This window comes from Phyllostomus hastatus, unplaced genomic scaffold (genome assembly GCF_019186645.2).
Source record: "Phyllostomus hastatus isolate PE091 unplaced genomic scaffold, TTU_PhHast_1.1 phas_scaffold_129, whole genome shotgun sequence".
In the NCBI taxonomy this organism is placed as follows: domain Eukaryota; kingdom Metazoa; phylum Chordata; class Mammalia; order Chiroptera; family Phyllostomidae; genus Phyllostomus; species Phyllostomus hastatus.
In genome coordinates this window covers 5,033,848-5,056,616 of record NW_025334009.1, presented here as the reverse complement: position 1 = coordinate 5,056,616, position 22,769 = coordinate 5,033,848, and the positions used below count along the sequence as shown (strand labels likewise).

Sequence of the window (22,769 nt, the reverse complement as noted above, 5' to 3'; positions counted from 1 at the left end):
AGGGCTGGTGGGATGTTTCTTAAAAATTAAAAAAAATTTCATTTTTAAATTCTTGAAACAAGGCTGGTTTGGGTCTGAGGGTTCAATGACTAGTTTCTTGGGCCCCACGTGCATGTTTTGTATGTTCACTCATTACTTGACTGTTTATAACTGCCAGGTGGAGGCAAGATCAAACTGGAACCTGGTTTTATCACGGAATGACCTCCCCGTGGTCACTTGAAACTGTAGGTACAGTGGGCTATCACAGAGTCATTGCTATTTCTGGCAGCTGTGTCACAGAGAAGGAAATGACAAGTAACACTGTCAGACAGCAGATGACTTCTGTTGGGCTTCGCTGGTGAGAGAGTCTTTCCCGGCGAGGGACATACTGGATGCCCCCGCACACCATCTCCCAACAACTCAAAGCTGCGGTTAGTTTCATGCGTCAGCTTGACTAGGCCATGGGGTGCCCAGATATTTGGTCAAGCATTATTCTGGGGGTTTCCATAAGGCAGATGTCAACATTTAAACCAACAGACCGAGGTACAGCAGATTGCCCTCCTAACGCCACCCCATCAGCCGAGGGCCTGAACAGAACAGAAGCTGAGTCTCCCTCCCGGTAGGAGGGCATCTTCCTGTGCGACTGCCTTGGAACCGGGACGGCGGCGCTTCCCGGACCTCCAGGCCGCCGGCCTTTGGGCAGGAAGTACACCATCGGCTCTTTGGGTCTCAGGCCTTCTTCAGACCCGGACTGGAGCTGAACCATTAGCTCTCCTGGGTCTGCAGACTGCCAACTCACTGCAAAGCCAATTCTTTAATTTCTCTACACATACCGCCCCTCCCCCACTGTCCCGTTGGTTCTGTTCCTTTGGAGAACCCTAACTAATATGTACACCCGGGGCCTCCTCTCTGATTTCTAAGAACCCACACCCCAGTTGCAACCGCGCGCCTGCCCAGTGAGTGAGATGACGGCCTGGAGCGCTGCCGTGAGAGGGTGGCCGTGACACGAGGCTGCCCTGCAGAGCCCCAGAGCCGCAGAGCCGGACGTGATTTGTCAGCCTTTATTAACCAAAAGCGAAGCCAAGCCCTAGAGTTTCCTTTAAAAAAACCCAACCTTGGTTATGGCAAACAATGACATCATTATACGTTCAATACTACAGAGCAAGGATTAATCACTTATTCTTCTGAGATTACAACACAAGTGTAAAACAGGTTAAAATAAGATTCTTCCCAGTGACTTAAAAGTAACTCCAATTGAAAGACATTTCAAACACTATGTAGAGAACTCAGGACCAAAACAAGACCTTAAAACATTTTTACCTTTGAGGTAGCACAATAATGCTGAATTAGATTTTTTATTACAACGAGCTGAAGAAAACAATGAGGAATCTACCTTTTGCTCAAGGTGGGTTAAATGGTTTTCTGCAAATCCCCCATGAGGTTAGTGACAATATTCTTTAAAAAAAAACTTTTTTAATATAAAGATAGCCCTGCAGTGTGTAAAAGGAAACCCACGGGAAGGCCGCTTCCTATAAAATAGACATTAGAATCATTGAGGAACGTCAGCAGTCAAGACAGGAGGGACAAGAGGTAATTACAGTGAGAAACCGAAACGACTTGTATCTTGGCAAGATTGGTTTACAAGTGCATGTCAAGAACACAAATTCCAACATCAGCCAACTGAAAGCAAAAGATAAAAGATGACATTCATGGGTCTCTTTTCTTCTTCTCTGTGCAAAAATGCCCTTTCAGTTTTTCTAAGCGTGAGAGGGTGGCCGGTACACCTGACACGACATGGAAATGCCGCGTGCCCAGGGTGCTGCTGGGTGCCAGCGCCACTCACGACTGCCCTGCCACTGTGAGCAGAGACTGGGCGGTACGAGGACGAGCACGAGCTCTCCTGGCTGCAGAACCATTTCTTGGCCACTTTGCTGCCGAATTCTCTCATTAAACTGCTTGAAGAAAACCTAAGCCTGCATTTCTGAGAATCTGTAACAACTATACATGACTACTGACTAAGAGGTCAGAACATATGAATCCTTCTTTCAGAGAACATAACCCAGAGAGAGTGGATGTGATACACTGGGGTCAGAAGGAAGGGTAATACTGCAACTTGGACCTCACAGCTCTTAGAACATTCTCCACCATCCAAGTCAGTGACCGAAGGGGTCGCTTTCCAACACAAGCTCCACCCCGTGAGGTGCAACCATCAGTGCAGGGCTTGCCTGGCACAACGTGGACACCACGGCGCTGAGTTGGACGTGCCCACCACCTGTGGTTGCCCACCACCTGTGATTCCCCACGCTGCACACAGACTCGGAACACTGTCAGACACCTGGCACCTTGGAAACGGCTATGTCCTATTTCACTCACACTGGTCCCTTTAAAGCCTCCCTCCTTCAAAGCCAGACCCCCAAGGGGCCCTGTACGCAGTGAGGGGCTAAGCCGATCATCCGCATATCAGTCTGTAATTGGAGCAGGAGAACTTAAATCTGATGAATTCTACCCTGTAGAACACCAGCCATCGGTGAGGCGGGGGTGTCACAGGGGACTCTGTGAAGAGGAGGACTGACCCGGATGTGCAAGAGGGCAGCCTGCAGGAGCGACTGGCCTGGAGCGCACAGCCAGCCCTCACAGGTGGGACGCAGGTGCGCAGGGGACCTCTGCTCGGTGGGGACCGAGTCCTCAAGTCCTCACACAGTCTGGGGCCAGGCTTCCGTGTCACCCCTGAAGCCCAGTGTGCACCTGTTACGTTGGCAAGAAAAGGGTGTGGTGGTTGTCAGGTGATGTGCGAGATCTGCTTCCTTACCTGATAATGAAACACCACCACAGAAAATAATCACCTTGAGCAATCATGGGGAAAACACATGGACTTTCCCAGTGCTAGCTGCCTGTTTCGGAGAACTGGTTTCAACCTTTCACGATTCCGAGCTGCAGTGCAGGCCACGGAGGGCAGCCAGTCTGAGGAGTCCTCCTGCCTTTACGTCACGGACACAGGAAAGGGGAGGGCTGACAAGGCCGCGGTGAGTCACTGCTCTGGGAGTCTCCTGGCCACAGTGTCTGCGGCAAAAACAGAGAGCCGGGCTTATGCGGGCGCTGGCGGGTGGCCACGCGGGCTCCCATCACCATCCGCCACAGGGATGGCTCAAGCCCCAGCACGCAGTATCTTAGGGATTTATTAATCCCTAAGTTTTTAAAAACTTAGTTTTAAAAAAATCATATTGGAAAGGGCCTTTTGATTTAATAAAAACTGAACTACAACACTCAAATTAACATTTATGCAAATTTCATACTGCTCTTAGCATCACCTGTATCATCTGATTTTAAGTCATTCTGAAGAAGAAGTTTCATTCTGAAACATCTAGTTAATTAAAATAATCAAAATTCTAGCTGATATAATTAAAAGGTTAAAAAAGTTTAAAAACAGAAGCTAAATTACTTTCTTCTGGGATTCACAATTGGAACCCCAAATACCCTAACATCTGAATTAGAAAGGCCTTGGCAGTAATTCTATAAAATTGTAAATGTTGCCAATTTCTGAAAACCAACAAAGAGTTAATCATTAGGAATCATGCCTGAGTCAGCTGACAAACTGATATACGTGAATATGTCCAAGGGGAATTCCTAGAGAAATATTTTTTGAACTTCAAAAATAGCTGCTGCTTCTTCACAGAGTTTAAAAACTGATGGCTCAACAGCACAGCTGTGTGATGACTCCAGAGTGGAAGCCAAGGCTATCTCTGTAGTGCAACTCTGGCCGGCCTGCTCCCTCGGCCGGTAGAGGCGCCTGGACATAAGGGACAGCAGGGGTTACCCAGGAAAGTCTGTGGGTCGGATAAAGTGATGACATCCCCAAACCCTGGCTCCTTATAAATGGACAGCAACTCATTCAGGCAAACTGCACGGAGATGAAATGAAACAAAACCTACTGAAACAAAACAAAAAACAAAAAAACCCCAACCCAGAAAACCTTCCATCTTTCTGCTACCGGAACAACGTACCAGACCCAGACTTTCTGCTCTAAGGTGAGTCCCAGTGCTCCATCAGCGTGCGCTGGGGTGCTGCCCTGCTGGGCCCTGAGCAGGGCCATCCCTTAAGCATCACTGAGAATTTGGAGACGGCCGTCACGTGTGCTGCTTTCAGCAGACAGCAAAATGCCACAGGACCACAGACCTTCATCCTATTTGCCACTACTTTCCAACATAAAACCGAAGGCTACAATTGTGAACAAATGTGGACTTTCTCAAAGAACAAACGAGGAGATCAAAGGCTACGACATTTCCTCCCTTGAGAAAGGTTGGGGGAGGGCATCTACAGTTACACAATAGGTTTGTGCAGACCTGTGGTGACTTCCAAAAGCAATAGTAGCAGCAAGAGAGGAAACGAAGATGTTTACACTTTGGACTTAGTATCAGGCACTTAAATTGTTGGAGAGACATGCCATTTGGAACCAAAGATGTGGAACTGGGTTGGAACAATCATTACAAGCAGTCTAATAATGGGCTTTCAGAAGCAAAGTGGAGGTGCAGGTTGAACCTCTACCCATCTTTTAGTGCTGACTTTCAAGTTTTCTAAATGCCCATGGCCACAGCAATGGCAGCTGTGGTGGCAACGGAAGGAAAGGTCCTGTCGTGTCTGCGTTCTGCGTGTGTTCTGTGGCTGACCGGAAGGTTCTGGTGTCACACTGAGAAGACGCCGAGGCGTGGCGCACCTAAAGCCCGGGGTCCATCAGATCCATGCTGGAGCCGAACAGCTTCACCAGCTGCTCCTGGTAGTGTGAGATGTTCCTCTTCATGATGTCCATGCAGGGCCCCAGCAGCCTCTCAAAGGCCTGTACGTCCATCACTGCATTGTCAAAAAGACGTGAGGGAGAGGATGAATTCTGTATCAACAATTCAAAGTCGTTTCCCTCAGGCACGCCTTTTCTTAAATACACACATTCACAGTACAGGACCTTAGACTTTGGGACACCGGGAACTGGGGAAGAGGAGGGATGTTTCTCTGTGAACACAGCAGGACAGTGTCATCTAAGTTTGAGACATTTCAGAGTCCAGCAGCACCTATTTCTCTCTGTCCCCAAACAAGCCTGGACACTTGCCTCCTCTTTTGACAATGCCCGGGTGCCCGTATGCCCATCTTGTTCACAGGCTAGTCAATGCTCAGAAATGTTTGTGAAAAGAAAATATTCACGCATTTCTGATGGGTCACGCAAACTGTCCAAGTCTAGATGTAAGAGTTGGTGAAACAAGTCAAGGCTTGCTGATGAGCAAAAAAAATACTGAATGTTAGAAAAAAGTATTCAGACATAAAGAACTTTTCTTTTTAAAAAGATTTTATCTATTTATTTTTTTAGAGAGAGAGGAAGACAAAGAGAAAGAGAGGGAGAGAAAAACCAATGTCTGGTTGCCTCTCACATGCCCCCTACTGGGGACCTGGCCTGCAACCCAGGCATGGGCCCCGACTGGGAATTGAACCAGCAACTCCTTGGTTCACAGGCTGGCGCTCAATCCACTGAGCCACACCAGCCACGGCAAGAATTTTTCTTACCTAAGCATTTGACATCTCCCACAGCATAAGCCGAAGCAGCTCTGGGTTTGTTGGTCACCAGTGCGAGCTCTCCAAAGTATTGCCCCTTATGGCAGCGGGCAATCTCGACCTCCTGGTTCCCACCATCCTTGTTTGTTGTAGTCTAGAGAGTAGGGTGAGAAGATGACCCAGGCTGACTCCAGAACCACAGTTGGGCACGTCCAGTCACACACACTTTGATTCCCTTCTTAGTACATTTAACACAGCTACTGAGAAGTTCACTTTGGGCTAATCTCAGTGACATGGTTTAATCAGAGGAGCTGGCTTCCACTGACACTTCATCTGAGTCCTAGCACCTTTCAGGTAACAGCTAAATATCAAAAGGTAAGGTGCAGACCATTTTTGGTGAAGATTTATACATATTACTATATACTTTATAGTAATACATTATACATTATAATACACAATTAACATATAACATATAATTATAATATATAATATACAGTCATTGATATATAACATAAAGAATGTTATATAATCAATAATTATTAATACATTGCATATTGACATATAATAATGCACATATTTTACACATATACTTGTATATGAATGTTCCCAGTTTGTCAGATGCTGACCTCTGTGGCACAGGGAAAATAAACAACATTTTTTGTTAATTCTTTCTAAATAATGTCAATGCTTTTCTTAGGTAAAGAATGAAAATCCTGGGCTACTACATTTTGATCTGAGACCATGCCTTTCTCAGATAAAACTTTACAGTGACAAATTTTCTTTTAAGGTATTGTCTACCTCTTCAGTTAGTGGTCCCCTCACACACTTTTTAAAAGAAGAGTTGTGTCCATCCCCAAAATTTGGTGGTTTAACTCTGTATTAAGAAATCAAGTAGGGTGTAACACATGCTTATCAGATCACTGAAAATGGTGAGTAAAGTACTATACTGTATTAAATGTCTAGAGTTTCCTTTTTTTAAACCAAATCCCTCTACTAAACTAAGCAGTAACTCGTTTAAGTAAAAAAGTTATTTAGAGTTTATTAGTAAGAATTAGTCTGAAATCTCTCATAGCCCCTTTATGTTATGGGCAGATAGAATAATTTATTGAAGACTTATTTAGAAAAATAAACAGAAGTGCCTCAATAGCTTACATGGCTTGACTATTCCTCCTTGACAACAGGTCCTCCCTGACAAGCGTAAACAGGTCCACGCTTCCACCCTGACCTGTTTGCTCTTCAACCAGCCTGCCCCATTCAAGCCAAGGCGCTTTCCTCCTTCTGCAGCCCTCTCGGAGCCTACAGACATGCTGGTGCCTACCTAGTCCCTCCGCCAGAACAGCACTCACCGCCCTGCCACACCCACACCAGAACCCCAGGGCTTCTGTAACAGTGCCAATTCTGGTTCAGCAGGTCTGCATTTCAGACAAACTCGCCCATTCCCCCAGTGTCACAGTGCTGCTGTCCTACACGCCCAACACTGTGCTGTGTGGAAACGAATACCTAAAAAATGTACAAAATTCGCAATCCATCAAATGACCATAATAATTAGCCATAATAACTGTCCTAGAGACCTCCTTTCCCAGAGGTCCATAAGGAAGCTATCTTCATATTCAACACCAACATGTATTTTTAATGATGTAATTCCCTTACTTTCCTATTAGGGTATTTATCTTTTTATTGACTTGTAGGCCGATATTTCTCATATCATTAATTACACAACAGAGGCAGAGGCAATAGGGACAAACATAAGTACATTACAGTAAATCCCCATCAGTGGATGGGCTTCAACATGGGTCTTTGCCTCACCTAACAGTGGTGGTTTGGGTACACGAAACACACTTCACGTTACTTAAAACAAACAGTGACTTTCTGTGTGTACACCTGGCATCTGGATCTTCCCTGGAATAACTTACATAATCACACACCAACTCACCTTGCTTTTAATCAAGATCTTCACTTCACCGGACTCTATAATGTAAAAGCTATCAGCTTTTTCGCCCTGAAAAGGGAAAGGAGGTCAGGTACATGTGTATTGAAGGCGGACACAGAAGTAGATCATTTTGTCATTGCCTGAGCTCTGATTTGTATTTATTTTCCAACTCTACAGATCAGACAATGGCTAGCAAATTCAGAACAAAACGAGCAGATGCTGCCCACAGGGGATGTCAGTCCCACAGAACTGACACACGTCTCTCCTTCTTCACATGGAACATTCACCTCTTCTTCCATGCCCATGCCCAGGCCGTCAGCTGCACAGAGCACTGCTCTTCCTGCGGCTTGTGTTGGAACACTGCTGAAACCTATGTCAAGGGGACAGGAGCCAAGGCTGTTACAGACACTATCAAGGTGGCTCCTGGCCACCCCTGGGTCGCGGGGGCCCAGGGGTCATCTTGATCATCAAATGCAGCTGTCTGGGGGCAGCGGGAAAGCCCTGCCTGGTGAGAAAGGTGCTTTGATGTGGGCTGATGTCATCCTTATGAGCCTCAGGCTTTTCTTTCGCTTGTTTTGATTTTACCGCATTTAGCCGAACTAGTCATTCAGGTAATTCAACAAATAATTAAGTACTTACTCTCTGCCAGGCACTGTTCTACCCTAGGCACGTGATACAGGCAGCGGACAAAACAAATATCCCTACCCTTGTGAAATCTACAGTCTGGTAGCATGAACAAACTGTAAACAATCGACATAACAATCAGTAAGTTATTTCTGTGTTGGAAGGCAGTAAGGGCTACAGGAGAAAAAGGGAGCAGAGAATGTGAGATGTGGAGGACTAGGGGAGGAGATGGCTACCATACCCGACAGAGAGCCTCACTGAGAAGGTGAGATTTAAGCAGAGGCTGCAAGGAGGTGAGAGTTAGGCAAGCAGGGGAGAGGCAGCTTTCAGGCATACTTCAGACTCTGAGCCCACACTTGTAAGCTCGGAAGCAGTGACCATCTACACTGGATAGTTCAGTATTAATCATACGCTCTCATTTCTTCTGGGTCTTATATCTTCAGTGAGGCTCTTACCCGCAATCATCACTGTCCCATGTGAGTGAGAGCCACAGCTTTATGAAGGGGTGTCTGTGGGTTTCAGTGCTGCTATGTTGGGTCGCACCCTACACTCAGCAGAGCTAAATTACCATGAAGTTCTAGCATCACACAAGTAAGTGTATGACAGGAGTTAATGAAGGACGGAGAGCCATGAAAGAAACTAAAAAATCAACACAAACATAAAAAATTGTGTTGACAAACTTAAAGGGATGGAATAAAAAAAACTCTGAAGGGACAGCTGCTGGCCAGGGGCTGCCCAGAGAGCAGGTGTGGTGTGGAGAACATCCAGAAACAGGCTGAGGTGCATGCTAGGATGCTACCATCCCCTGCCACAGGCAGTGGCTTCTGTTCTTTCTGCTGCATCCGGGCCCCAGCTGGACATCTGTATTGGGCAAGGAGCCCATCCTCAGGCAAAATGCACGTGTAAAGAACAACTGGGCTGCAGAAAGAAGCTTGTGGCGTGTTGGTGCTAAAGAGTAACAGAAGTCAGAGCACAGATGTCCAAGGGGACTAAGAGTAGAAATCTCTAAGTGCTGAGGATTATCACTGATCTTCAGAGACGTAGGGAAGGGAAATTTCTAGTTTTAAAATGCCCATAAATGTAAAAGAAGGGCTGAAAAGTAAAGAGCTAAGCATCTAACTCAACAGAATAGAAAAAAATTACAAAAAGTAGAGGAAAGGAAATAAGGTAAAGGCAGAAAGTAATAAAACAGAAAACAAACACCCAATAGCATTAAAAGGAAGAAGTTGGTTCTTCAAAAAACCTCAAAGAATCGCCCTGACTGGTGTGGCTTAGTGGGTTGGGCATTGGCCTGCAAAGCAAAAGGCTGGCAGTTCAATTCCCAGTCAGGGCGCATGCCTGGGTTATGGGTTCGGTGTGCGAGGGGTGACCAATCAAAGTTAGCCCCACACATCAATGTTTCTCTCTCTCTCTCTTTCTCCCTTGCTTTCCCTCTCTCTAAAAATAAAGGAACAAAATATTTTTTTTTTAAGAAAGAGCCCTGGCTGGTGTGGCTCAATGGCTTGAGCACCAGCCTGAGAACCAAAAGATCGCCAGTTTGATTCCTGGTTAGGGCACATGCCTGGGTTGCGGGCCAGGTCCCTGGTTGGGGGCATGTGAGAGGTGACCAACCTATGTTTCTCTCATGTATCAATGTTTCTCTCTCTCTCTTTCTCCCTCCCTTCTCCTCTCTCTAAAAATAAATACAATCTCAAAAAAAAAAAGATAAGAAAATAGAAACATCATTCTAGATGCAGTAGATATTTACAAGACATTAATAGGAACACTATGGACCAACTTTATGCCAATAACACTGCATTTTAGAAGAGATGAATAAATCCCTAAAAAAGAAATCTTACCAAAACACACCAAAGATGAAATATATTGTAGAATTATATACCTGAAAGCTATATAATTTTATTAACCAATATCCCCCTGATAAATTCAATTTTAAAAAATGAAATAAAAAATTCAAATAGTTTAACAATTAAAATAATCTGTAGTCAAAATCTTTCCACAAAGAAAACACTGGTTCCATAAAATATCCAAGAAACTCTAATTTTTTAAAAAGATTTTATTTATTTATTTTTTAGAGAGGAGAAGGGAGAGAGGGAGAGAAACATCAATGTGTGGCTGCCTCTCCCACGCCCCCTGCTGGGGACCTGGCCTGCAACCCACGTATGTGCCCTAGACTGGCAATCAAACCACCGGCCTTTGACTCCCAGGCCAGCACTCAACCACTGAGCCACGCCAGCCAGGGCAAGAAACTCTAATCTTACACAAACTCTTCAGATAATAGAAAGAGAACTGAATTCCAACTTACATTATCAGTTAACATTATCTTGATACCAAAGTCTGACAAAGCTATTATAAAATGGAAAAGTACATATAAGCCTCACTTGGGAACACAGATACAAAATCTTTTTTTAATAAAGATTTTACTTATTTATTTTTTAGAGAGAGGAAGGGAGAGAGAAAGAGGGAAAGAAACATAAATGTGTGGTTGCCTATCACGTAGCCCCCACTGGGGAACTAACTGGCCCACAACCCAGGCATATGCCCTGACTGGGAATCGAATCAGTGACCCTTTGATTCACAGGCCAGCACTCAACCACTGAGTCACACCAGTCAGGGCGGGTTTTTTTGTTTGTTTGTTTTGTTTTTAAAGAAACCTTTAACTCATAGTGTATACATTTCTGCATTGCTCAAATATTACTTTTTTATTTTTTAAAAAGATTTTATTTTTAGAGAGGAGAAGGGACGGAGAGAGGCAGAGAAACATCAATGTGTGGTTGCCTCTTACATGTCCCCTACTGGGGACCTAGTCCACAACTCAGGCACGTGCCCTAGACTGGGAATCGAACTGGTGACCCTCTGGTTTGCAGGCTGGCACTCAATCCACTGAGCCACACCCGCTAGGTGTAGATATAAAATCTTAAACAAAATATTAGCAAATTGGATTTACCAACATATAAAAAGGATATTATATGATGGCCACATTGGTTTATCTTATGTCAGCAACAAAAGGTAGCTTTAACATTTGAAAACCAAATCAACGTAATCACTTACGTATTGTTTGTAATAGCTAAAAACTAGAAGTATCCCAAATGTCCATCAGTGGTGCAAAGGCAAACAGTTTATATTCATACACTGGAATAGGACATAGCAATACCCCGCGCCCCTGAATAAACTACAGCTGCATGCAATGTGAATGAACATTGAGCAAAAAAAAGCAGATGCAAATAAAATATATACTTCCTAATTCCAATGAAAGAAATACAAAAAGAAGTAAACCTTGGCCGTATTGTTTAAGGTGTACACACAAGCGGTAAGAACTATAAGGAGTGGTAAGCATGTGACTGCCATGCAAGTCAGGGTAGGGCGGCAGGAGGGCTGTGGCTGAGAAGGAACTCGTGAGGGTTGGGCCACTTCTGACGTGTGAGAGCATTTCTCTGAAAATATCAAGGAAAGAAACCTCTAGATTAAGAGGTTGAAGATTAATTGAAGTTTATAGGCTAAGATTAAATTTCTCTCCAAAGGGGTTCAATTAAGTTACTTTCCTATTAACAGTGAATAAAAGTTCTTGCTACATCACTTAAAATTGTCAGATTAAAAAAAAAAAAAAGGTCATGCCCTGGCTGGTGTGACTCGGTAGATTGAGCACCGGCCTCTGAACCAAAGGGTTGCCATTTCAATTCCAAGCCAGGGTGCACGCCTGGGTTGCAGGCAGGTCCCCAGTGAGGGGTACTTGAGAGGCAACCACACACAGATGTTTCTCTCCCTCCCCTTCTTCCTCCCTTCCCCTCTCTAAAAAAAGTCAGATTCCTACTTTTTGACAGAGTAATATGTATGAAAATGGTTCCTAAATGTGATTTTTAATTTGCATTTCCTTGATTACTCAATGAAGCTGAAGCCAATTCATTTTTAAAAAGATTTTTAAAATTTATTTTTACAGATGGGAAGGGAGAAAGAGAGGGAGAGAAACATCGATCGGATGCCATTCACATGCGCCCCAATGTGGGACCAAACCTGCGACTCAGGCACATGCCCTGACCAGGACTCCAACTGACAACCTTTTGCTTTGTGGGATGATGCCCAACCCACGAAGCTACACAATCAGGGCACCAATTCATTTTTCAGTGATGCCAGAACTATGCTTTGGAAATAGAATACTCTGTCATTCTTCCTCTCAAAACCATTTGGAACTGCTTGAGAACCCTTGGTCTAGAGACACCCTTGGTCTAGAGACACTGTCAAAAGGAGTCTATAATAAGCATATTAATTTGTGTCCATTTTGCACCACTAGCCAGCACTCCTGTCTTCAAGAGCACAGACACACCAGAAAACACTGTGGCTTCTCATACCTCCTGGAGGCCTGGGGCTTTCAGGACAGAGTTGCTTTGGAGACCAAAGATTCTGGTTTGTGTTAGATTAGCTAAGACTCTGCCTCTGGGCCAAACACAGACAGATGGTAAAAGGCACAACTATTTGACCTTCCCCAGCTTTTAACAGCCGTGAATGAAGCTTGCTCAGGATCAAAAGAAAATGACATCCAAAAGAACACACCCAGCAGCCACAGAAAGGCGAGTGAAGGCAACAGATCTGCACGTCCGCGAGATGACCATCAAAGGGCTTCGGAACACCCTGCAGGAAGTGTGTCCTACTGTCTCGCAACACGGGCCCCCCAAAGTGGGAGAACAAACGATGCACCAGTCCTTCAGGAGGCGAGTCCCCACCCCTCACCTGAGTGATTATGCGATCTCCATCCTTATAGATCTTCTCTCCTATCACATCCACGATCTTCATTCGTTCTGACACCTGAAACAACAGACACACTCACAAATGATAAGGAAAACACTGCAACTAAAAGTCACAAATAACATCGATACACCAAAGAAATGGATTAGAATACTTTGATTTGAACACCTAACAATAGAATTGTTTTTAATTAAATTTTTTAAATTTATTGATTATGGGGGAGAGAGAGAGACACTGATTTCTTGTTCCACATATTTATACAGTCATTGGTTGCTTCTTGTATGCGCCCTGACTGGGGATCAAACCTGCAACCTTGGACTATCAGGATGATGCTCTAACCAACTGAGTTATCTGGCCAGGGCAATAGGATAGTTTTAATAGCTTTTCTATTTTTTTTTCATCCTGACCCAAGGATATGTTTATTGACTTTAGAGAGAGAGCAGGAGGAGCGGGGAGAGAGAAATATTGATGTGAGAAAGAAACATTGATCGGCTGCCTTCCGTACGTGCCTCAAACCTGAAACCTAGGTGTATGTGCCCTGATCAGGAATCAAACCCACAACCTTTTGATGTGTGGGACAACACTCCAATGAACTGAGCCACCCTACCAGGGCTTAATAGCTTTCCTTAAATCTACATAAACAGAGTCTTATTTAAATAGACTTTACCTCTAGTGATTTAAGAAGGGGCACAGATTCAATAAATGTTTCAAACATCTTCCGCTTTTTTGCATTGTTTTTCACTATGATTCTTCTAAAAGTCACACGGTCCTACAAGAAAGAACATGAAAATCCTGATAAATGTGTATGTAAGACAACAAATATGGTTTAATTAACTGGCCACAGCAAGTATTAGAGGACTGTGAAAGGGACTAAGTCAGATATTTCAATCTAAGTCATCTATTGGAGAAAAAGACTACAGCCTGGGCCAGACAGATGTCTACAAATTGTTGCTTGCTATGTAGTACTCAATGAGTGCCACCTACGGGTGGATGAATAGAATACAAAATGCAAAACTTCCAATTACACATTTGTGAGCTTACAGTCAATCACTGTTCAATGTGAAAAGATGCACCCTCAGAAAAAAGACATAAAACAATCACATGGCTTTTTGCCCTCAAGGACTTTACAATCTCAATGAGAAGACAATACACAATATATGGGAATAAAAAAATTTATAGTTCAAGACGGCATATGAAATGTACTGGATGAACTACAGAGACAAAATAAGTGCCACAAGAATTCCAAGGAGGGAGAGAGATTTCACAGTAGGATGGAGTGATCAAGGATAAGTTTAAAAAAAAAAAAACATGTAAGATTTTTTTTTAGATTTTATTTATTTTTAGACAGAGGGGAAGGGAGGGAGGGAGACAGAGAGGGAGAGAAACATCAGTGTGTGGTTGCCTCTCCTGTGCCCCCTACTGGGCACCTGGCCTGCAACCCAGGCATGTGCCCTGACTGGGAATCGAACCAGGGACCCTTTGCTTCATAGTCCGGCACTCAATCCACTGAGCCACACCAGCTAGGGCTCAATGACTTATTTTTCTTATTGCTCTCTCTTATATAGACTGTTACTCCACCCCCCGGCCTACTTGTCTCATAAAAACATCAAACAGAAAAAGTAATAAGAGCTGACATGACTGCAGGGTCACGAGACCCAGCTGTTGTCCTGTAATTTAGAATAAATGGTACTGACAAATCATTTTATTTATTTATTTAAACATTTTATTCATTTATGATCAGAGAGAGGGGAAGAGGGAAAAAGAGGGAGGGAAACACCGACGTGCGACATAAACGTCAATCAGTTACCTCTTGCACGTCTCCAACCGGGCACCTGGCCCCGCCACCCAGGCAAGTGCCCTGACGGGACTGGATCCAGTGACCTTTCCGTTTGTGGAACGACACCCAACCCACTGAGCTACACCAGCCAGGGCCTTCCACCATGTCTTTCAAATAACTGTCTATAAAATACAGCGTTAATCAATAGCCAAAGGACAGAGACTCAGGAATTAAGGGAATTAGTACTGGGCCATGCAAGAGGAACCATTTATCCAACTCACCAGTCCCCAGAGAGAGCCTTCCGAAGTGGCAATGATGGTAGCAGCTCTCGGGGTGTTGTACATCAGAGCGAGCTCTCCAAAACTTCCACGGTTGTCATACTGACCAACAGAGCGAGTCTGATTATCTTTTGTTACTAAAATATCGTAAGTTCCCCTGAAAGTAAAACAAAAACCAATTTCATTTATTAATTCCAACAATACATTTAAGAACTGGCAGGTGGTATATAAATAGAAAGTATACAAGATAGAAAACATTGTTAAAGGGCATTCCCAACAGATTTATGCATTTGGACTTTGTATTCTGTGACCTTGCTAAACCCAATTATTAGTTCTAGTAGCTTTTTTGCAACACTGTTAGGATTTTCTAAAGCAGGGTGTCAAACTCATTTTCACCGGGGCCACATCAGTCTTGCAGTTGCCTTCAAAGGGCCGAAATAATTTTAGGACTGGATAAATATAACTACTCCTTAACTGTTAAGGAGTTGAAATTACAGTTGGTCATGGAAAGCAACCTTGAGGCTGATGTGGCCCCCAGTGAAAATGAGTTTGACAGCCCTGTCCTAGAGAATCATGTAATCTGCAAAGAGAGTTTGACTTCTTACTTTCCAATCTATATGCCCTCCTGCCCACCTTCCCTCCTTTTCCTTCTTTATTCTTTGCCTTGCTGCACTGGCTAGGACCTACACACAATATTAAATAGAAGTGGTGAGAGCAGACATCCTTGTCTTGTTCCTGGTCTTAAAGGGAAAACATTCCATTTTTCACTATAAGTATGATATTAGCTGTAGGTTTTTAAAAATACCTTTAATTAATTTGGAGAAAAGTCCCTTCTGTTGCTAGTTTGTTGAGAGTTTTTATCAAGAAAAGGTGTTGAATTTTGTCAAATGCTTTTCCTGCAGTTATTCAAATGAATGTAGGGTTTTGTTTTGTAGTCTGTTGAAAACTAGGATGTAGACTTGATTAAAATGAAAAAAACAAAAATAACATTTCTATCTGTTGATGGATAATGATATTCAGAACTGACAAGCAGCTGGAGAAACAGGCACTCTCAATATACCACTTGAGGCAAATGTACATGTTTCTTTTTTTTTTAAAGATTTTATTTATTTATTTTTAGAGAGGGAAGGGAGGGAGAAAGAGAGAGAGAGAAATATCAATTTGCAGTTGCTGGGAGCCATGGGACCCAGGTATGTGGCCTGACTGGGAATCGAACCTGCGACACTTTGGTTCGCAGCCCACGCTCAATCCACTGAGCTATGCCAGCCAGGGCTGCAAATGTACATGTTTCCAAGTTTCTCCAAGATAATTAACAACATATAGCAAATTCCTTAAAGAGACCCTTTGACACAGCAATTCCATTTCTAATTGGCATTCTAAAGGAGATAATCAAAGATACTGAAAAGAATTTAACTACAAGGATGCTCACCAGGTAATATTTATAACAGCAAAAATTACAATTTAATCTGCTAACAAGAAGAGATAGGTCAGCCCTGGCTGGCGTAGCTCAGTGGATTGAGCACGGGCTGCAAACCAAAGTGTCACAGGTTCGATTCCCAGTCAGGGTACATGCCTGGGTTGCAGGCCATGACCCCCAGCAACCGTACATTGATGTTTCTCCCTCTCTCTCTATCTCCCTCCCTTCCCTCTCTAAAAATAAATAAATTAAATTAAAAAAAAAAAGAAGAGATAGGTCAAATGCATGTCTATATCCACATTACACAGTCCATATGAAGGTGACAGAAAATGCTACATCCCGTGGCAAACTACTTAAAATGGGTTTCGAAATCAGGCCACACAACAATGTATGACACAATGTAAAAAAGTACACACATGTAAATGTAATAAACAGTCAACTCCATTTTTGATGTTTGACTGTCATAGCTCTCAAGCCCTACCGTCAGTCCACCTTGCTCTCCCATCTCACATCTAGGAAAGCTGGTAAGAAAGCCTCTTGCTCCCTCCGATGGTGCTGATGGGATATTCAGACAACACAAGTGCCAGCCCATACGTAAGAGTACCCTCACCCCAGTCCCACCTTCTAAACCCCGTGAAGTTAAGTTCCAAGTCAGTCACCCCTCCCTACCGTCATTTTTGGACTTACTGGGAGCTTGACTTGCTCTCCCTAAAAAGCCTCATTATGTGAGTAAGAAACCTTTTTATTCCCTTAGTGCGTGTGGTATCATCAGTCAAAGCATCTGAACCAAATCTGGGGTCATAGATTTAACCTCAACAGTAAAACATAGGGGGAAAAACTGATATATTCTGGTAATGAAATTATGGCCAGATCACTATCTTTCCAGTTTTCATTTTTAAAAAAGATTTTATTTATATTTAGAAAGGGGAAGGGAGGGAGAAAAGGAGACAAATTCAATCAGTTGCCTCTCACACACCCCCAACTGGGGACCTGGTTTGAAACCCAGGCAAGTGTGAATCAAACTGGTGGCCTTTCAGTTCACAGGAATCAGCTCAAGCCACTGAGCCGCACCAGCCAGGGCTCCTGTTTTTATTTTAATTCTCTAAATTTCTTATTAAGAGCCTCCACTTTGATAAAATCAATCACTAAAGTATCAGGTTATGTGGCACCGACTCTGCTCCCAAGAGAGCTCACCACTCCACAGGGAAGCGGACCTATCCTAGACCCGGCAGACAGGGCAAAAGTAATGAGGCCATGACTGGGAAGCGGAATTCAGAGTCAGTCCTCCAGGAGACACTAGTTACTGAATTTTGGGAATGACATGAGCCACTTCAGGTCAAAGGTCATCCGCAAAGCAGATGCGGCTGCTCTCATTCCAGTCCTCTTCCAAATAACAGAACATAGTTTTATCACTGCTGTTCCCACCACATCCATTTATAATTAATAATTATAATTATTGGATTTCTTATCCTTAAATGGATAAGTAATAATTATCTATTTAAGGGTCTGTCTCTCCCAATGCGTTAATAATTACTTTCACAGCATACAAAAGATAATCCGTCTCATTTACACAGGTAACAAATCACTCCCTTTGCAGACAGGCATTTCTACCTTTAGGCTATCTATGGACACGTGCAGGTGGACGCCTATTTCCCACACTGCAGGCCCCCAGGACTCCTGAGCTGGTGGGAGAGCACACGGCAGAGCAAGGGGAAAGGTGGCTGCTGGACGTGGGAATGTAGCTTAGAAGATTATTATTTGTAATGTCTTTACTCCTTAAACAAAACATTCCTTCTCGCTGTAACACTGTCACAGATATCCAGAGTCCAGAGGTTATTCAAGGAGGGAGAACATTTTCCGCGCAAGAATCCGAACAGGCCAAGGCCTGGCAAGAAAGGGAACCACATGAATCTGTTATAATTACTTGGCAGAGACGAAAAGAATCTTGGAAATCAGGGAAACAATTGGAAAAATTGAGTAAGTCTGTAGAGGAGATGACAGTACTGTATAAATGTTAATTTCTGATTTTTAAAATTGTTCTGTGCTTATGTAAAAGAATGTCCTATTTGTAGGAAATAAACACTGAAGTATTTGGTGGTGAAGAAGCATTGTAATTGCAACTTACTCTCAAACAATAAAGCAATCCGGTAAAACACTAACCTGGGGAACTAGGTTTATGAAAATTTTTTTGTATTATTTGTGTAACATTTCTGTAACTCTGAAATTACTTCAAAAGAAAAAATTCCCTTGATGTAAATGCAAAGCATTTTTTCCTGATTAAACTGTAGATGTAGATTTGACAATATAATTCAACAATAAAAAGTGATTAACCTCTAAAAAAAATAAAAAAATAAATATGGAAGTTACTGGGTAAGGCAACATCGTGTTGATCTTAAATTCTGGTGAGGGCACCCCTTTCAGCAGCGGTCATAAGGAATCCCCCAGGTGATACTAACAGCTCCAGATGTTAGGGCACACTAAGGCGAGCAGGTCAAACCCACATATTTTGTATTTTCCATCATGGCTTACACCTGGAGCAGAGGCAGAGGTTGAGGCAGTGTCTTCCCATGTAAGATGAGGCTGGGATTGAAAGATCTGTATGATAATGGAATCACAGCTATTCTTCAGGAAATCAATCCCTCTGAACACTGACGACAGGTTTATAAAGCACAGCTTGCCTAACTGTAAAGGAGACTTTCCACGGAGACGGTGGCAGCCCAAGTGTGGGGAGTACTGAGGACTCAGGACCACAGCGGAAAGGGCAGGCTGTGGAAGGAGATGGGTAAGCTCTGGGAAGCTGGTTCACCTGCCTACGTCCTCTTGGGCCTGAACAAAGTATAGCGTAAAGCACTGGTCCTAAACATGAATCATTGTAAGTGTGGCTGCACAACCGCAAAGCCTCATCTCTTACCGTTCTATGACATAAAAGTTGTCTCCATCATCTCCTTGGTCAATAACATGCTCATCCACCTTGACTGCCCTTTCAAACATGGCATCGAGGACTTGAGAAAGCTGTTCCTGCAGGGTAAACACAAGGAGAAAAGATGGCTTTCACAGCTGCTGGAAAACAAAATGACTATGCTCATCTCAGTTTGTGACTACATAGTGGAAGTCCCCAAATCAGATGATTCCCCCTATGCAAGCAGAAACTTAAGGACTACTGAAACAAGTGCCTTCCTGTAACCATCCAGCTTTGTACCTCCGTGCACACAGCTCAGGTGCCGAGTTTTTCTGAGGCAGCATTGTTTTGAGAAAGTGTCCCATAATTTAAGCAAACACGGATATCTCAATCATGGTGCCCATTCTCTCACCCGACCCACATGCCTGCCACTGGCCCTGATGCTCCGCTATGTCACATGTAAAACCATATGAGGCCACCTTCCTGTGGGTATTAGTTTATCAGGATTATCAGATCTAAGGGGCTGGGATGGCGTTGGAGGTTATCTTTCAGAGTAGCACAACTGCTCTGACTAGCCAAGCACATCGCTACACCTCTCTCACTTCTTTTCGCATGCATAAAGGGGCTTAATAAATGTTAAGGAAAGCAGTACATAACAGGTACTCAGTAAATGAGATCTATTATCAGATACTAATACTGCTTCAATCATTTCTATACAAACACGTACAATTGCTTACTTACCAATGTTACCTGCCATAACCAGAAGGTAACTGTATCAATAAGTATAATGAAAACAAAACAATGCTATTCAATTCTAACAAAACATTGGTCTCAGACTAGGGCCTCTGTCAGGCAGGGAGATCAGTGACCATTAGAGCTCAGTAAAGAATACCAGCTTCAGCCCTGGCTGGTGTGGCTCAGTGGATTGAGTGCTGCCCTGTGAACCAAGGGGTTACTGGTTTGATTCCCAGTCAGGATGCATGCTTGGGTTGCAGGCCAGGTCCCCAGTAGGGGGCACTCAAGAGGCAACCACACACTGTTGTTTCCTTCCCTTTCTCCCTCTCTCCCTTCCCCCCTCTAAAAATGACTAAAATCTTAAAAAAAAAAAAAGCTTCAACTCAAAGAAAGACTTTTTCTTTGGAGGAATGTGGGTTGAAGACCTGGCCAGGACATAATTTTATTGGTGGATAATTTCATGTGATTCCGGGTTCTGTCAGTGTGACTATGCTACCTAAAATAACTGAGTGTCACCAAAAAACATCACTTTCGTTCCACAGTTCCACGTATGTTGAATACTGTACAAGCTGACAAATATAAAAAGGAAGGCTCACTACTCATATGCCATCCACATTCATGTGGAATGTCAGCCCAGTGTTGCCATCTCATGTTCCAATAAAGTCATGTGCTACATAACGACGCTTTGGTCAATGACAGTCTGCATACGCGATGGTGGTCCAGTAAGATGATAATGGAGCTAAAGAGTTCCTACTGCCTAGTGAGGCTGCAGCCATCTCAACATCGTGGCACCATAAACACATTACATGTTTATGGTGATGTCTGTGGGGACGGGGGTGTCCACAAACCCACTGTCAGTGGTGTCGCACATACAATTTGCACAGGACATAATATTTGATGATGATAAACAACTATGTAACTCGTTTATGTATGTACTGTACTACACTTTTTATCATTAGAGTGTACTCTTTCCATTTATTAAAAAAAAGTTTGTTGTAACACAATATGCTATGTTAGCAGCAGCCTCATACATCTCGTGTTTATGGCATCTCTTGATTGCATCATTTTTCTCTTGTGCTTGATTTAATCTCCTGTTGTTTAGCTATGTTTAGATACACAAAACTTACCACTGTTTACAACTGCTTAAAGTATTCAGCATTGTAACGCACTGCACAGGCTTGCACTAGGAGCAACAGGCTGTACCATATGCCTTACGTGTGTAGTGGGCTGTACCACGTTTGCGTTAAGTGCGCTCTGATGTCCATATGGTGACGAAATAGCTTAACGATACATTTCTGAGAAGGTATCCCTGTCGTTAAGCAACGCATGACTTGTACCAGTAACAAATTCAGATTTTCACGTACAATACAGACCAAACACACACATCTATACCGGGCTGTGTCTGGCCTGGGGACTGTGCATTGGTAGCCTCTTGTTCTGAGTAACTCTTCTTCTCCCCTGGCCTCTTTAAAAACACCAGTGTCATGAGATATAGAATAAGGTGCTAGGGGAGTGTTCTAGGTTAGAGAGGACTGAAATGACACCGTGACAACCAAAAGCAATATGGGATTCAGGATTTGAAAAACAAAACCAAAAAGCTACATAGAACTTCACTGGGAAAATCTGAATATGGACTGTATGTTAGGTAATATTATCACACCAATATTAAATTTCCTGAGTTTAATAACAGTAATATATTAATGTAGGAAAGTATCTTTGTTCTTGGAAAACACATCTTCAGGAAAAAGCAGTTTATATGTACTTATTAGGCATGTATACATATGCATATGAGAGAAAGAGTAAATGTAGCAAAATGTTAACTGTCAGTCTAGGTAAAAGGTGTATGGCTGTTCGTGGTACTACTCTTTTGACCTTCTGTAAATTTGTAGAATTTACAGAATTTGTAGAAGGTCAATTCTACAAATTTACCTTCTGTAAATTTGTAGAATTAAAAGTAGAAACTTTTAAATTTTTAAAAATTGAGATAAATACATTTACCAGAATGGCTAAAATTTAAGAAAGTAGACAACATTAAATGTGGACAAGGAGCAACTGGGAATCTCACATATTGTTGGAAGGAATGCAAAATGATACAACTGCTTTCAAAAAGACCTATTTTTATAAAATCAAATAAGTATCTATCCTATGATTCAGCAATTTTGCCCTCAGGTAGCTTACTGAAGAGAAATGGGGAAAAAAGTTCGCAGAAAGACTTGTACAAAATGTCCATAGCATTATTTGTAAGAGCTGAAAAACGAGAGACTGGTCGGGCACCCATCAACAGAAAGGTGGATGAGCAAACTGGCCTTCTACGCAAAGGACTGCTACTCGGCAATAAAAAGGGAAGAACTGCAGTCGCCGGCAATGAGACTTACTGGTTTCACGGACCCCTTCATACAGACAATTCTCAGAGAAGGACGCAACACAATTTCTGTGCCAGACTGCCCAAAAATGTGTAACTGTTTCCCAACCGTGAGGAAGTATCAGGCTAATTCGAACTGAGGTACATTCTATGAGATAATTAAGAAGTAATCTTCACCCTGGCTGGCGTAGCTCAGTGGATTGAGCGAGGGCTGCAAAACAAAGCATCGCAGGTTCGATTCCCAGTCAGGGCACATGCCTGGGTTGCAGGCCACGGTCCCCAGCAACTGCACATTGATGTTTCTCTCTTTCTCTCTCTCTCCCTCCCTTCCCTCTCTAAAATAAATAAATAAAATCTTAAAAAAAAAAAGAAGTACTTTTCTAAGTGCCAACATCACGAAAGACTTAGAAAGAACTGAAAACTATCACAGACTGGCATAAACTAAGAATAAATAACAACTAAATGCTATGTGGGATTCCGAATTAGATCCTTAACT

General features: G+C 43.1%; 1 protein-coding gene across 1 annotated transcript in view; it reads right to left on the bottom strand.

The window, feature by feature from the left end:
* Positions 1-1,026: 1,026 nt before the first annotated feature.
* PRKAR2A (protein kinase cAMP-dependent type II regulatory subunit alpha) overlaps positions 1,027-22,769 on the bottom strand; it is a 46,557-nt gene continuing 24,814 nt past the window's right edge. Inside the window, exons 5-11 of the mRNA XM_045857154.1 lie at positions 19,189-19,295; positions 14,864-15,017; positions 13,473-13,574; positions 12,791-12,865; positions 7,448-7,513; positions 5,527-5,668; positions 1,027-4,824 (exon numbers count right to left, since the gene is read on the bottom strand). Of these exons, the coding sequence (XP_045713110.1) occupies positions 4,691-4,824; positions 5,527-5,668; positions 7,448-7,513; positions 12,791-12,865; positions 13,473-13,574; positions 14,864-15,017; positions 19,189-19,295 (780 nt within the window). The 3' untranslated portion in view covers positions 1,027-4,690. The remainder of the gene's footprint in view (positions 4,825-5,526; positions 5,669-7,447; positions 7,514-12,790; positions 12,866-13,472; positions 13,575-14,863; positions 15,018-19,188; positions 19,296-22,769) is intronic.